The sequence below is a fragment of the Lactuca saligna genome, chromosome 8 (genome assembly GCF_052625555.1).
Source record: "Lactuca saligna cultivar CGN05327 chromosome 8, ASM5262555v1, whole genome shotgun sequence".
Taxonomy (NCBI): domain Eukaryota; kingdom Viridiplantae; phylum Streptophyta; class Magnoliopsida; order Asterales; family Asteraceae; genus Lactuca; species Lactuca saligna.
Genome location: NC_136424.1, coordinates 124127564 through 124144009, shown reverse-complemented (window position 1 = coordinate 124144009; position 16446 = coordinate 124127564). Strand labels below are relative to the sequence as shown.

Below are 16446 nucleotides of genomic sequence, written 5' to 3'. Positions count from 1 at the left end.
ATCTTATATACCACTAAATATCTTATAAAATATTAGGGTTTATATTAGTTTTATCAAAAAAATACACATCGAGTTTTAAAATTTGCAACAGAATATACCCGTTGATTTCATTCCATCAGTATAGGTGTATTGGAAATTACCCAATAAATATTTATTAAAATCTTAGTGTTTTATATTACTTTTATCTAAAAATACACACCGTGTTTTAAAATTTGCGAGGGAATACCAATTGATTTCCATCCTATCAGTATAAGTGTATTGGAAATGTATCATTTCCTAAGTGGTGGAGGGTTAAGTCCCCTAGCGGCAAAAGTTGTACAACTAGATAGCAGTAGGATTAATGAGGATGTGTCTATGCTTTCTGTTCTAAAAAAACTGATTCCATTCAGTGGCTAAACCAATAATCTCTCAAAAAATTTCTTTTAATTAGAGTAACAATTACCATTTTTCTTACAAAAATAAAACTAAAACTTCAATTGTGAACTCTTCAGAGACGAATATAGTATATTGTTTTTTGTATTGAAGATGTTTTGTCTTCTGGAAAACATATAAATATTTATACCAATGCCTCAGTGACTATTTGAATCAAATTCTGAAACCAGTCATGCATAGCGATATGGCTACCCAAAAAAAAAACACAAAATCAACAATCTTGATTAGTTGCATCCAGAACTTTGGAATTTGGGACTGGTTTTGGTTCTTTTTTGAATCTATGATTTAACAATCAGATGAAAATCGTTACATGTTTGCACCCTCACGAATATACACTTTACTACAGCGAAAGTCTTAGCTCCAAATCTAATTCTTGACTGCCATTTGAATTGGAATTCTGAGAGATAGAGCCCATTGAGTCACTCCTAATCTTCATCGAGTCCTATACATATGATATAAATTACAAAAAACATGTTATTATGCACAAAACTAATCATTAATTATGTATAAATAAAGCAACATCTCGTTGTGCACCATGTACACTTACCTCTACTTCAACTTGAAACAGGTGTCTAGTAATTCCTGGTTGGCCATAATGTTGAGCTTCAAATATGACATTGTTTGCATTCCATCTGGATGGTAGGTGTATATTTATCAACAACTGGAGATGTAAATTCTTGAAAAGAATTGAAGTTCATTTCAATGAAAAAATGTTACAATTTTGGTGTAAGAAGGATTTCGAATTTATACTTTTGCTATTCAAATGACAAGAAAGTTAATATACAAGTGTCATTTTGTTTATGGCGAAAATAAAGGCAATAATAGATTAACCTTTATAAAAACTATCAAGTAGACATATTAATTACGGAGATTACACCACCAAGTTGCTTTATTATAGTCTAATCCTGCACTTACAGATCTTAAAAATTCTTCATGTCTCTTAGAAAGTATCAAGGTTTTCGTTTGTTAACATGCACATAAACAGCATTTATGACAACTATGAAATTAAAAAAATTTTAAACTAAAATGTAGATTTTGTTTGAGAAGAGGGAGTATAGATTAAGCTATTAACTATCAACTTGGCAGTAATAAACAACCAAAAGAATAATACCTCGGGTCACTACTAAACTGTGATTGACCATATATCGTGTTTGATCTTTCTAGTTCACCCATAGCCATCTGCAAAACAATCGTAAATTTAAAAAATAAATAAAAGGAATGCGCTTACTATGTCAATAACAGTTTTTGCAAAAAATAATGTTGGATTAAAGCCATGACCTAAAAGCGATCAATCTAGCAATGGCAAAGGACCAAAGGTACGGATCCCTAGGTTTTATATTATCAACTAAAAGGAATTTAAAAGAAGGGATTCGTCATAGTGATTATTTAGAAAACATGAGAATTATTTAGCACACACCATGATGTTTTGTTGTCCTTGTGAGGTGTTATATGTTGTCGATGATGATGTATATGAGAAAGAAGAGGGTGGCGAATATGGTGTTTGAATTCTCACATCCTCCTGCATATATACATACATTCAATCATAAAATCTCCAACAAGAAATTACGAAACCTAAAGTGTTGAGTAGTTGGTCAACTAGAACCCATATGTGTGGAGTCCCAATCAAACCACAAGGTATCTCAAAGCAAACAGGCTTTGAATCGTGAGGTATGATCATATTCAACGCAGTTTGATCAAAACTCGCACAAGTCGTACGTCCCATGAAAGTTGACTAAATGTGTGAGGTTGAGAGAGATGGGGCATACCTGTGGATGAAACCCCAATTGGCTATGGAGTCTAATCTTCTCTAACTGAGCAACACCAAGGCCTCTCTGGGGTTGTTTTGGTTTGTCTGAGTTACTCTTTTTGCCTTTTCTTGAAGATGATCCTCCTGCAGATCTTTCATTTCCTGAAGCACCTCTAAAGTAATTCATAGTGATGATATCTTTATGATCTCTTAAAATCTTTCTTGCTTGAGAATTAGACTTCCTTTCCTTCTTAATTCCTTAAATCTTTCAAATGATTTGGAGAAGATAGAGATCTCTCCCAAAACTGGTCCCCTTTTTAAAGATGTTAAAAAACCTAAGTAATTAATGCATCGCTGGATATCAGATTGCATTTAGATATAGTATAAAATAGTATCTCCTCGTGATTTCTTTATATATTTAGGTAGATTTTATGCTCTTTTCCCACTCAAAATTAAAAGAACTTCTAGAAATATAATATTTTTAAAATATATCTGGTTATGGACTCTCGGGGATAGACAAATAACACTTGATAGTGATTGTGTCAATTAGAACTCAATAAAATACATGATATCATTGCAATAAAATATGCAATCATGAAATATTGGGAATATCCCCCCACTCTCCTTCAATGGCGAATTTCGTATTTTATTTTGGGAATTAAAAATCCCATATTCCTATACACATTATAAATTTCTAAAATCTATTATTTCTTTACTTTGGATGAATTTACAATTTTATTTGTGTCTAAAGCTTTCTCCTACGTTCAAATATGAAGACACAAGTTCGATGATCGTTCACCGTCATTTCCTGCTCAGCCATTATTTTAAGTTAATTTACATTTCCAGTTAAGAGTTTTGATTCCGAACCATAACCAAATTAACCAATATAACCGAACCATTTTAACTGAACCATTACTAAAATATATGGTGCAGTTTCTAATTTTGATTAACCGAATACATATGGTTCGTTTATAGTTTTCATCTAAAACCGAACCACTTTTAACCGAACCGGACCGATAATATTAATAAATATTTTTAATATAATATAATATTAAATACTCCTCCATCCCATATTTATTATCTATTTTGACTTTTGTCGTATTTATTCTTCAACTTTGATTTTAAATATTTATGTTTTTGATATATAATACTTAACACAAAATATATGAATGAATTGTGTTTGTCATTTCATTATTATAAGTTCCATAAAGTAAACACAAATAAAAATATTTAAGGACAAAGTTAAATAATAAATACTTCAAAAATCAAAAGTTGACAATAAATAGATGATATAGGAAGTATATTGTATGTAATATATTGATAATTTAAATTTTTAAAGGGAAATTACTTAGAGTTAGATATGATAATAATCTTCTATCAATATAGTTATATATACACAATCATTCACTTTTTTATAACAATGAATTTATGTTTTTCAATTTTTATAGAAAAATACTTTTATTTTTATGTCAATTTTGGACCATTATGATTAACCGATATTAATTGTTAACCATAACCATTAACCGACTAAAACTGTTATTTAAAACCAATATTATCTGTTACCCAATGGTTAATGAAATACATTAATCAACTGTAATGATTATGGTTCGGTTTAGACCAATAACCAAATCAAACCGCCACATACATACCCCTAGTTTTGATGACCTTATTTTCTAGAAAATTAAGAAATTATACCAAATTAGCTGCTTAGTCATAAAAAGATAAAACATTTTTTTTTGGTGTTCATATTTAGGAAAAAGTATTCTCATTTTTTATACATATTAAACATTGAACATTTGTTTCATGTTGAATAAAAGATAATATAGCTATAAGTAAGATATTCTTTTTTTTATTTAACATGTAAATCAATTTAAATTATCAAATGCATATAAAAAACATTATTATCAAATATGAGCATGAAACAAAATATATTATTTTTAACATCATTAACATTTTTTATATGGTTTTTTTTCAAACTACTTTATAAAAATGTTTCTTTTTTTATGGGTGTAAACTAGTATATAAAATATCATGGTATAAAATCACATATAGGTAACAAACTTATGTTTACACTTTTTTTTAAATATAAAAATTAATCTTAAACATTTTCTTTTTAATATCATATTGTATATCCTAATCTTCTGATTGCATTGCCTTAGTTTAATAAAAATATATAAGAAAGCTTGGATATTATTGTAACATATTATATCATTTAGAAGGTTTATCAATATCTTTAAAATGATAGTAACATTCAATACATTGGTATGTATTTTGTTTTACTATATACTAAAAATAAGCATATGTTTCTTTGATTTAATGTACAGTAATTATTATTATTTAATTGATAGTAACATTGAACATTTTTATATGGTTACTATACTTTCATATATAATTGTAACAAATAATATTATGTTATTGACTTATTGCTAGTGGTTCATAACTTGTCTTATCCATGGTAGCTTTTTGGGGTATAACAAACATAACATATTTTCACTTGTCTTATACATATATTACTTTCATATATTTCTTTCCCATCATCAATAGATATCTAAAAAGTGTCCGTGAGTCACTTAAGATGACCAAAACCGTTTTAATTCATACTAAAAAGTTATCCACTAAAATTCAAATGTATTTAAACTTGTGAGATATGTCATTAGATCCACACTTATTTTACTAGTTTCACTACTAAATTTTTTTTGACTCTAACTCCTGGTTTCCGAGTTTTTTATTTTTTTTTTTGAAAATTCAATAAGTAATGGAAAGAAAAATATTGACAGAAAGAAATAGAGGGAATGAAAACTTTCTTTATTCTGTGATCCCGAGTTCAAATGAAATGAATAAAAAAAATGAAAGGAAAATTTTAAGCATTTGTGTTCCCGAGTTTGGAGGAAAAAGAAAATAAAACTTCAATATTTTTCTCGCCTAACTTTCTTTCCAAATCCGTCCAATTTAGAAGGAAAATATGACTCCACTAACAAACTCGGGAACACCATTTTCCTTCGACACCTCTCGCTTTCCCTCTGTATCCATCCGTATCTCTCATTAACTAGAACTCGAGAACAAGGTGTAATGGAAAAAATGAAATATAGGATGATTACATGCTACAATTTTTTATTTTTAAAATAAAGAAGTTGATTTATTAATTGTAAACAACAAAAGAAAAATTTCATCTATATCAATAACTATTATTAAGTATTCAATTAGAATTAGAATTTTATGTGTATTTAAATAATTTATTAAATCAAATGATAATTTTCATAGATCACATTAGTTAACAAGTAATGTAGTTTCAACGACTTTAGTTTTTTTAAGGGTTAATGATTTAAAAGGCTAACATATATTATTTAATTACAACTAATTTTATTATATATTTTTTACATGGAACTGGTTTAACTTATTCAACAAGAATAGGTATTATTACATGTTGTTAGAGGTAGTATTACCATTTTTGAACATGTGAAACAAGTTCATTGATCAACTGTCTAAAAAATATATTTGCTGAATGTGAACCACGAATGTAAAATATAATATCCTTTTAAGTCATTAAAGTTAAACTAAACATCAGTGCCATTGCATAAATACTATATTCCTCAGCGATGTATTTTTGGATCAAATGATAATTAATCAAATTAGTAACAATAAGGGGTCGTTTGATAATCGTTAACTGAATTATAGCTGACTGGGTTAGAGGCTGACTGGGTTAGAACTTTTGATTGAGTTAACTTCTAACTGAAACTTGATGTTTGAATTTGCATCTGATTAAATGTACAAAATGACTATATTACCCTCAAAAAACATTTTTCGCACTCAAACAAATACACATTTATGTTTTTATATAACTGATCAACATCTTTCAAGTAAGGGCTATAAAATCCACTTCTAATACAACTCAATGCCTAGATTATCAACTATTTTAACATAGAACTCCTTGCATGCATTTCACGTGAGGAAAAGTTCATCAATTTACACCATTGTTGAGGCAAAGTTCATCAATTCACACCATTTTGACTCATGTCCATTTCAAATCAAGAAACATCCAGGTGGAAGCTATTGAAAATAGCAACATCACAAATCAAAATTCACAACAATTTGAACCATACGAAAACAGCAACAACATAAAATCGAAATTCACAGCAACAACACAAATCCAAATCCACAGCAACATCAACAGCTCCAATTGAAAAAATTCTCAGAAAAAAAATCATCAATAGTTCGATTATAAGACAACAAATCGAAAAAAGAACACAAAAAAAAAAAACAACAAACTTGAACATCACAACAAGAATCCAACATCCCAGCAAAATTCGAGCACAAAAACTTGCAAAAAACGGGAACAAAAAGTCACCTGTAGGGAATGTAGGGAATATTGGTGGTTTCCGGTTGAGTGGTTGAAGGAAGCTGACATCGTCCAACAACAGATCGGAGTGATAGCAGCAGGTCGTCGATGGTTTTTCTTCATGTGGAAGCGTTCAATCGTAGGGCAAAATTAGAAGATTGAGTATTTGTCAATTTTTGTCCCGGTCCGGCAAATGAAAAGGGAGGACTGAATCAGCTCCAAAGCTTGGACCGAGCCCACATCTTGGACCCAGTGCATGATCGTAAAGACCATATCAAACATGCTGATTAAGTTTTTTTGGACCAAGTCCCCTGTCAGACCCAATTAGAAGCTAAATCAAATAGCCCCTAACTTAGAAAGGTAACAAAGTTTCAAAATTATACAAAAAGCATCATTCAACTTTGTTTAATATGTAAATACACACTATTCAACCTTGTTTAATACGAAAATACACTATATCATTTATACATATATAACCATTACAAGTTATCATTTTCTTCAAATAAACACATTTCCCTTACCAACTAGAATAGGTTAATAGAAGAGTTGGTACATGTTTCGCATGAAAATTAATTACGATGGTAACAATATTTCAAAATATCCAAACAACATCATTCAACTTTGTTTAGAACAAATAAATACCAACAAACTATATGACATATATACATATGGCCGTCACCTTTAGGGGATAAAGATAAGTTCTCCAAAAAGAATACAATTTTATCTTAACATCACGTTTGGGTCATTAAAATTTTAGCTTTGTAATTTTTTCTACCTTTATTTTAAGAACCTGTTTTGAGTCATTTCATAATGCGGGGTTGTGACCCGAAAATCAAGTATCATAATGCATCGGGATTTGGGAAAGAGAGGTTTAGACCCATTTGGATATGACTAATGTAGCTTATGTGATCCAAGAGTTCAATTATGCTTTGGAGTCAAAAGGTTAAATTGGGAAAACCGGTGTTTCAAACTTCTTTTGTGAATTAAGGATTTTAGTTCAATGTGTTTTAAGTCAAAAGTAATTAGATAGGATTGTATAGCTCCTCAATACATTTATATGGATATATGTATCATCAAAAACATATTTGGAACGAAGGAGTTATGACAGTTTGAGGTTACGAAAATTTCGGGGTAAGCCGAGTAAGCTGGCATATAGGGCATACATTGGGCGTACTGGGCCGGAAGGGTCGCATTTGACCAACCCGATACAGTGGGCGTATGCAGGTTAGATGTAACCCCTAATTTTGGGTCTTGGACCCTATTTAAATGCTCTAACTCATTTCCAACCCTCCATATCTTCACACTCCATCCCCTCTAACCCTAAATTCCAAAACCTAGCCCTATTTGGAAGGGTATTGAGTCTTTGAATGATTTTTGGTGGTTTTTTGGTGCATTTCCAAGAAGAAGAACTCATTGGAGAAGTGTTGGTTGCCTTGGAACTTGTAGATCTAGGCCTTGTTCACCTTGAACTTTCTTTTGGAGGTATAAAGCTTGAATCTTGTAAATGAATTTGATAGATCTAGCTAGTCTTGGGTGTTATGAGCTTTTTTTTCAATTTAGTGCATAAAGTTTAATTCTTGAAAGTTTATGACCTTGTTATGGATAAAGTTGTAAACTTTATCCATCTAAAGATCATATAGATCTAAAGGTTGGAGACTTGGACTTAATGGATTAAGTGGAAAAAGATGCACTTTTGTTCCCTTTGAGACTTAAAGAATAGATCTTGGTTGCTTGGATCATTCTAATGGATAAAGTTGGAAATTTATCCATGATGAGGTTATTAGGAACTATAAATATGTGATATTGGTCCTTCTATTCCTTCCATACATGAGTTGGTAGTCTTTTGATGAAGTTAGAGATTTTAGGCTTTGTTTGGGCACCATTATGCCATGCTAAGTCATAAAGTCAATAACTTTTTGACTTAGGACGTCCCATAAGAATCAAATCTGGAAGTTATGCATGTTGTCTTAAATGACTAAGAGGTTTCAAGTTGATTTTTGGGCTTCAACTTGGTACGCTGGGCTTACCAGGATAGTACGCGAGGTGTAGGCACCTGAATCACTCCTTGGTCATTTTTGTGCCTTGATTCATTTTGGGTTTGGACATTGCTTTGTTGGGACAAGTATAGGAAAGATAAAATAGCCTTTTAACCATTGGTATGTTATAATATGAATTGGATGTGTTTAGTGTGAGGAGCCCGGTGGCAGCAATGCGTGTGATTCGGTTATCTCTAGATTGAGGTGAGTCTCCTTACTGTACATATGGGTCGAAGGCACCAATGCCAACCTACTAGGATATGTTATCTGCTTGTTGTCTTTGCCACTCTTGTTGTATGCATGTAGGCATGTTTGTTACATGTATGTGGAGTGAAATAGATACGCAGGTGAAATAGACCCGGTACAGCCTTGAGCTGACATATGAGTTGAAATAGACTCGGGGGTGAAATAGCCCTAAGGGTGAAATAGAACCGATACATACTTGAGCTGATGTATGTGTTGAAATAGACGCAGGGGTGAAATAGACCCGATACAGCCTTGAGCTGACATATATGTAAGGTATATGGTATTTTGTGGAACTCATTAAGCTTTATGCTTATGGTTTAGGTTTATAGTTTCAGGTACTTCCAGTTCAAAAGGGAAGGGCGCGACTTGATCGCAACGCGTCCACCTATGTTTCCACATGTTATAATTTTGGGATTGTACTCTGATAACTATTTTCACTTTGGTGTGCTTTTGAATGGTTGGTAAGAATAAATGGTGTTTATATGTTGAATTAAAAATGAAAATTTTACCTTATGGTTTTTGGGTCGTTACAAGTTGGTATCATAATCGCAGCTAGGGTAGCATCTAATGTCTGGCTCGGTCTTCATCGAATGTCAGACTGGTTCAAAGCTGTTCAATGATGGCTGAATCAATGCCATCAGGCTTTCTAGAATGTAAGGGTTCGAAAAGTCAGTTCAAGGGCTCAAATCCTGATATTCTATGCTTGAGGAATGTCTTTGCGGATGATATGCTAGCAGAAAACAAATTGACCTTTCTTTTCTATAACGAAAAAAGTCCTCCACCACCCACTCCGCGTATTCATTGCAGATTCTCTCAAATAACCGCTCTAACTCAGGTGGAGCGCTTTGTGCGTCCGACCTAGTTGAAGAAAGAGTAGTAGAGGTACCACCTGAAGATAAAGAAAAACCCTCATCTACCATAAATTCTAGATCACTTGGCGTGGGACTACCATAGAGTCTCATTTGAAAATGATTTCTCATTCAAATTTTTTAATTCGCTCTGCTCTGCTCGACACCGGGATCATGCCCGACGCAAGACTTCCTTTTTTTTATGCAGGTTAAAAAGGCGTGGAACTCCTGCTGGAAGACTCGGCTGGTTTTTCCACCGAAAGTCTAGAAGATAAGGTGTAAAATGTAAATTACTTGAGCCTATTTTCTCGATCGAGAAATGGCATTCTTTTATGCGCTTTCTCGCTAACAAGCCAAGCAGTCCCTAGCGGGCTATCCGTCATTAACTCGAAGAAGTGCTCAGTTTCTTATATTATAATGTAAAACGGTATTGATATTCTAATCTACTTGAATATTTAATACCATAAAACTAAAGGAATGTTGTATTGATGAACCCAGCGGATATACCTAATGTCTTTTCTCTTCTTTTATTTTTTATTGCCATCCTGTCGTCAATTGACAGTTGATAGTATTATTTATATATATATATATATATATATATATATATATATATATATATATATATATATATATATATAATTTGATATGACTTTGATATGATTTAGGGCTCAATAAAATTCCCAAATCAGACTTTGGTAAATCATTTTTTTTTGCATCTCCTGCTCTGCTGATTCAGAGGTACCGTATCTTGGATCCAATGCAAAACTCTTTTTGAATGAGAGAGATAAAGACGAGAAAAACCAATGAAATAAAGTTGAAAGATTGTATAGTTTAATGGTAAAGTTTGATTACCATTAACCCCCAGAAAAGTTAATGAGTTTTTCGGTTTGATTCATATCCTATTCATCTTCTAAAGGTGTCCCTCGGCTGATTTATATTAAGTTAAGGTGGCCTTAGGCCTTATTCCCTATTGTATTTGTATTGTGTAGTGCTTTTTGATTTCCTAAAGGTGGCAATAGGCCCCTATGGTCCATTGGTGCCCCTATGGTCCAGTGGTTACGACCTCTCTCTTTCACGGAGAAAACGAGGGTTCAAGTCCCTCTAGGGGTATACCAAGACCATAGGAGTAGGATTTTATCAAAAGTGAAATGTATTTGTCAAGTCCGCCTGGTAGACGAACGGAAGTTGATTATGGAACGTCTAATTAGGCGTTGGGTCGATGCCCGAGTGGTTAATGGGGACGGACTGTAAATTCGTTGACAATATGTCTACGCTGGTTCAAATCCAGCTCGGCCCAAAAATTCGCCAATATACTATCAAATGGTAGAACCCTCTTGTTCTTAAGAAATACCTGATAAGAGAGAATAAAAAAGAAGCCAAATTTTCTGTTAGATCTCTTCTTATTTCCCTGGGATTGTAGTTCAATAGGCAAGAGCACCGCCCTGTCAAGGCGGACATTGCGGGTTCGAGCCCCGTCAGTCCCGACGGATCCAATAAGTACATCAATTCACCTCTCCATTTTATGTGAAATGTTTATGTGAAATGAAAGAAGGGACAGAGATCATAATTTAATTCCGAAGGGGTTTCCCCTCTTTTTTTCAGGATTCTGTCGAAGAAAGAACAAGCACTAAACTAAAATAAAATGAAAATAACTAAAACAGTGAAGTTGATAGAATATTCCATCTTTTCTCCCGCAACTCCTCTTTCTCATACTTCTTTGTCTTCCAAATAAAATTGGATCATTCAAATTTACAACCTAATTCCTCTCTTTTTCCACTTCGCTTGTATTTTTTGTTGGCGTTTTGTAGTTAATGGAAATGGACGAGGATACTTCATTTGATGGTTGTAACAGCCTGGAATTTCAGGTATTGTCATAATATTGTTTTTGGGGTGTTATAGGAGGGGACTCGGCGAGTTGGAGCCAGACTCGCCGAGTAGGACCATAGACTTGGTCGCGGGTTCGCGACTGGACTCGACGAGTCCATTATGGACTCGGCGAGTCTGCGCTGTTCAGCGGAAACCCTAGCCGTTTGGTTTTGGAATGTATATAATGAACTTATAGGCCGTCATTGTCCGTCTTTAGCCTACTGAGAAGAACCCTAATCGGTTGTGTGCATCTGGAGCAAGGATTGAAGGCCATTGGTGATCTTGAAGAAGTTATTGTGCAAGGAAGAGAAGGGTTTGGCTAAAGGAACAGCAAGGGAATCAAGTTCTGAGGATTAGGGACACAGAGAGTGCATTATTCAGGTAACAATTCGGATTATAATCTGCTATGTTGATGTGTGCATGGATTTAGGGTTTATGGAACCCTTTTGTGACTAGATTGATTGTTATCCTTGTTTCCCAAACGATTATAACCCTGTATTAGGACCTTTAGAGGTCCAGAATGTCCCATGCCTGTGTATTTCGGGAATTAAGAGAGGTTTTGGATTGGAATCCTTATGCCTTAGGTCAAAATGTAAATTATAGGCTTTGGGGTGTAGCATGTGCACCTAAATGAAGGCCTTACGTGTTGTACCAACTTAGGAGGACCAAACCTATGAATGGTCGGGACAATACTGATCTCAGGAAGCAGTTTGATCGACTGCATGGCATGGACTCGCCGAGTCCAATGAACAGACTCGGCGAGTAGCTTGAAGATTAACTGGGACTCGTCGAGCTGTTCTTCAGACTCGGCGAGTGGAGTTGGGGTGGCCCCGCGATTCTTTCACGAGGAACTCGTCGAGTCAAGAGGGATACTCGACGAGTAGAAAGGGAACATCAGGATTTGGTGAGGACGCCTAGACTCGCCGAGTCTCCTTAGCACTCGCCGAGTCCGGTCAAGTTGACCGTTGACCAGAGTTGACCTACATGTGATTTCTTAGGGTCAGTTGTCTTGAAAGATAAAATTATTAATAAGGGATATATGATATTATAGGGAGTCTGTAGCTCGGCGGATCGAGTGCGAGTAATTTCAGGAGTCGCTAGCTTTCATTACCCACGAGATGAGTCTTCTCACTATACTGTACCCGGAAGGGTTTGACTGTGTGATCGGAAGGTCGGATATGATATGTGTTATAAGTGCTATAAATGGAAAGGTAATTGCTATGCGTGCTATGTATGTTTATGTGGGCCGGAAGGCAATATGTTATGTGACCGAAAGGTCGGATATGATGTATGATATATGTGCTATACGTGTTAGGATAAATGTATTATGTGCTGTGTATGTTTATGGGCCGGAAGGCAATATGTTATGGGCCGGAAGGCGTATATGTTATGGGCCGGAAGGCGATTATGTTACGGGGCGGAAGGCGTTGTGTTGTAGACCGGAAGGTCAGGGCCTGGAAAGGCGTATATGCGTAAGTAGTATACTGGGGAACTCACTAAGCATTTTTGCTTACAGTTGTTATGTATGTGTTTCAGGTACTAGCGAGGACCGTGGGAAGGCGCCGGCGTGATGAGTACACACTGTTGTTATTTGAGATCTTGGGGATTTTATGATTGTATTTTGATATGAAACTTGGAATAATTATATTCAGTTGAATAAAATCACTTTATTTTAAATGAAAAAAATTGTTTGAAAATTTGCGTTGTTATAATTGGTATCAGAGCCTTGGTTTGAGGGATTCGGGTGTACCTTCGGGTGTAACTGAACTCAAACCGAGGATTTGAGGAAAATCTTTTAAAAATAATAGAGGCATAAACTTTTATAAATGGTAAAGTGGTAAACAAGAAAGAAGCAGTGTGTACGATCAGCCAGCGCCCGAACGGTAAAGATCCCCAGAATACCTTACAATGTTATGTTATGCAATTAATTATGAATTGTTATGCATGCTAGAAGGCTAGGTATTCATAATAGGACTAGAGTGGCCTGATTTGTGATGCCTTAGTCTAGGGAGTTTGCCGATATGAGATATTTGATAGCGTGCAGGTAGATAGTGCATATCAAAAGTAGAGTACTCACTTTTCGGGGTTTGGGGAGGAAGATTTGGGACGAATGCTGATACGGTGTGGTCGGTAGTATTGGGCCCGTACTACCGAAGACACCGGGTCGGTGGGAGACCCAAGTAAGAATCCCTGGATATCGGAGACCGAGTAGGGTTGTGTATCAAGTGCAATTGTACTTGATGGAGTCTCTGATAATCTTATGTTGTATTTCAGAGACATCATGGTTACCACACACCACGGGGCGAGTTCGAGCGGTGTGAGCGACGAGGATATTCGTCAGATGATTCAGGAGGAGGTAGCTGCAACGATCCGGGCTGAGATCCCGGATATGTTTGGGTCTATTATGACCACTCTGATGGAGACGTTCGAAGAGCGGTACGCCGCACTGACTGAGACTGCAGCTGCTGCCGCTACCGCAGCCGTGGCTGCTGCGAGGCCGCAAGGGGGCGATTCGTTGCTATTCCGGGAATTCAACAACACGAAACCCCCTGAGTTCGATGGGACGCAGGATCCGATTGCTGCGATGAGGTGGATCGCCGACATTGAAGGGTGCTTCTACACTTGCTCATGCCCGGAGCACCTGAGGGTACGGTTCGCTTTGAACCAGCTCCGGCTGGGAGCGAAGGATTGGTGGAAGTTCGTGACGGCGAACTTCACTCTGGCGGAGATTACAGCAGTGACATGGGAGAGGTTTACTGACATGTTCAGGGACGAGTACGTTCCCCCAGTGGAGAGGGAACGATTGATTCAGGAGTTCTTGACCCTTAAGCAGGGTACTGATTCGGTTGCGGTGGTCACACGGAAGTTTCACGAGAGGGCGATGTTCTGCCCCGAGCTGGTGTCTACAGAGCAGTCACGGATGAGCCGGTACTTAGGCGTTTTGAGGAGGGATATCCGGGAGTTTGTGTCAAACTCCACCTATCGTACTTTCACCGAGCTTCAGGCGAATGCCAGGAAGCGCGAGATCGAGTTGGAGACCCAGGCCAGGGAGGAGGCCGAGTCTCGGCAGGTGGACCGGCGGCCGGCTCAGTCTCAGCCGGCAGCCAAGCGTACCAAGTCCGCTGAGTTGAAGACGGGAGGTCCGAAGGGCCGCACTTGCGGAAAGTGCGGCAAGGGTCATGAGGGGACGTGCCGAGCTGGTGGTTGCTACAAGTGTGGCAAGGAAGGACACATTGCCAGGGATTGTCCTAAGGGATTTATGGTTTGTTTTCATTGAAACCAGACAGGCCATCGGAAGGCCGAGTGCCCGCAGCTTCGTCAGGGATCTACACCTACTACCAGGACTACTAAGACTCGACCGGCGAAGGTCGAGGCCCCGAGGGCTCGCGGGAGAGCCTTTCAGCTGACTGCGGAGGAGGTGCGCGCTGCGCCCGATGTTGTGGCAGGTATGCTTTAATTCATGTATTTATTTAAAGTCGAAATGTTATGCTTATGTTAATATATGTGCAGGTACTTTTCTTGTGAACTCTATGCCTGCTCTAGTGTTATTTGACTCGGGTGCGAGTAGGTCCTTTGTATCTTTAGCTTTTAGTCAGCATATCAGCAGTAGTCGTGAGCCGTTAAGTCGGCCTCTGAGCGTTTCTATAGCGGCCGAGAAGGTGATTTGTGACACGGAGGTTCTTCGGGGGTGCGTACTAGAGATTTTCGGGGTTGAGTTTCCGATTGACCTAATTCCTATTGCGATGGGTGATGTCTGTGTCATCATGGGCATGGGCTGGTTGAGTCGATTCAGCGCTGTCATCGACTGTGAGCGCCAGCTGGTGACTATACGAGACCCTAGTGGGGGAGTTCTTACGGTGTACGGCGAGGGTACCCATTCGGGATCAGCTTTTTGTTCGGCCGCTAGGGCGAGGCAATGTCTACAGCAGGGATGTAAGGGTTTTGTGGCGTATGTGATGGATACGCGGGAGGCTTCCGAGAGACCGAGGTCAGTGGAGGAGGTTCCAGTGGTGCGTGAGTTTCCAGATGTATTTCCCGAGGAACTGCCGGGAGTACCTCTTGCGAGGCAAGTAGAGTTTGGTATCGACCTGATTCCGGGGGCCGCGCCTATTGCGAAGGTGCCTTATCGTCTCGCGCCTCCAGAGATGCAAGAGTTGTCCTCGCAACTCCAGGAGTTGCTGGGGAAGGGATTTATTCGGCCGAGCAGCTCGCCGTGGGGAGCACCGATCCTGTTCGTCAAGAAGAAGGATGGTGCACACCGGATGTGCATTGATTACCGGGAGTTGAACAAAGTGACGGTCAAGAACCGCTATCCGTTATCGAGGATCGATGATTTATTCGATCAGTTGCAAGGGGCATCTTGGTTCTCCAAGATCGATCTGAGATCAGGTTACCATCAGGTAAGAGTGCGGGATGAGGACGTCCAGAAGACAGCATTTAGGATGCGATATGGGCATTACGAATTTGTGGTGATGCCTTTCGGGCTCACCAATGCCCCGGCGGTGTTCATGGACCTCATGAACAGGGTATGCAGGCCGATGTTGGATCGGTCAGTGATTGTATTTATCGACGACATCTTAGTGTATTCGCGATCTAGAGAGCAGCATGAGGGACATTTGAGGGAGGTCCTTGAGGTACTGAGGTCGGAGAAGCTATATGAAAAATTCTCCAAATGTGACTTCTGGTTGCGGGAGGTCCAATTCCTTGGACATGTTGTTAATCAGGCAGGGATATTGGTCGATCCGGCCAAGGTTGAGGCAGTGATGAGTTGGGAGGTACCGAGGTCACCTTCCGAGATCAGGAGTTTCCTGGGGTTGGCAGGGTACTATCGGAGGTTTATTAGGGACTTCTCCAAGATCGCAATACCGCTCACCAGATTGACCCGGAAGGGTGTTGCATTCTCTTGGGGACCCGAGCAACAGACTTCTTTCGAGA

The 16446-nt window shown here is 37.6% G+C and overlaps 1 protein-coding gene and 2 non-coding genes across 4 annotated transcripts; 2 read left to right on the top strand and 1 right to left on the bottom strand.

Moving 5' to 3' along the window:
* Window positions 1-633: 633 nt before the first annotated feature.
* On the bottom strand, window positions 634-2515 carry LOC145011878 (protein SPEAR1). Of its 2 annotated transcripts, XM_078970624.1 has the most exons (5): window positions 2199-2512; window positions 1850-1951; window positions 1544-1611; window positions 980-1064; window positions 634-874 (listed from the first exon to the last, which is right to left on the bottom strand). In XM_078970624.1, exons 1-5 carry the CDS (start codon window positions 2364-2366, stop codon window positions 773-775), a joined length of 525 nt encoding a protein of 174 aa, XP_078826750.1. In that variant the 5' UTR covers window positions 2367-2512; the 3' UTR covers window positions 634-772. The 2 variants fall into 2 exon arrangements, with proteins under 2 accessions (XP_078826750.1, XP_078826751.1); XM_078970625.1 differs by lacking the exon at window positions 1850-1951 and having other exon boundaries at window positions 2199-2515.
* Window positions 2516-10683: 8168 nt separating this feature from the next.
* On the top strand, window positions 10684-10755 carry TRNAE-UUC (transfer RNA glutamic acid (anticodon UUC)). Its single transcript has one exon. It is a non-coding gene; the product is annotated as a tRNA-Glu (tRNA).
* A 103-nt stretch (window positions 10756-10858) lies between these two features.
* On the top strand, window positions 10859-10942 carry TRNAY-GUA (transfer RNA tyrosine (anticodon GUA)). Its single transcript has one exon. It is a non-coding gene; the product is annotated as a tRNA-Tyr (tRNA).
* The last annotated feature ends 5504 nt before the right edge of the window (window positions 10943-16446 follow it).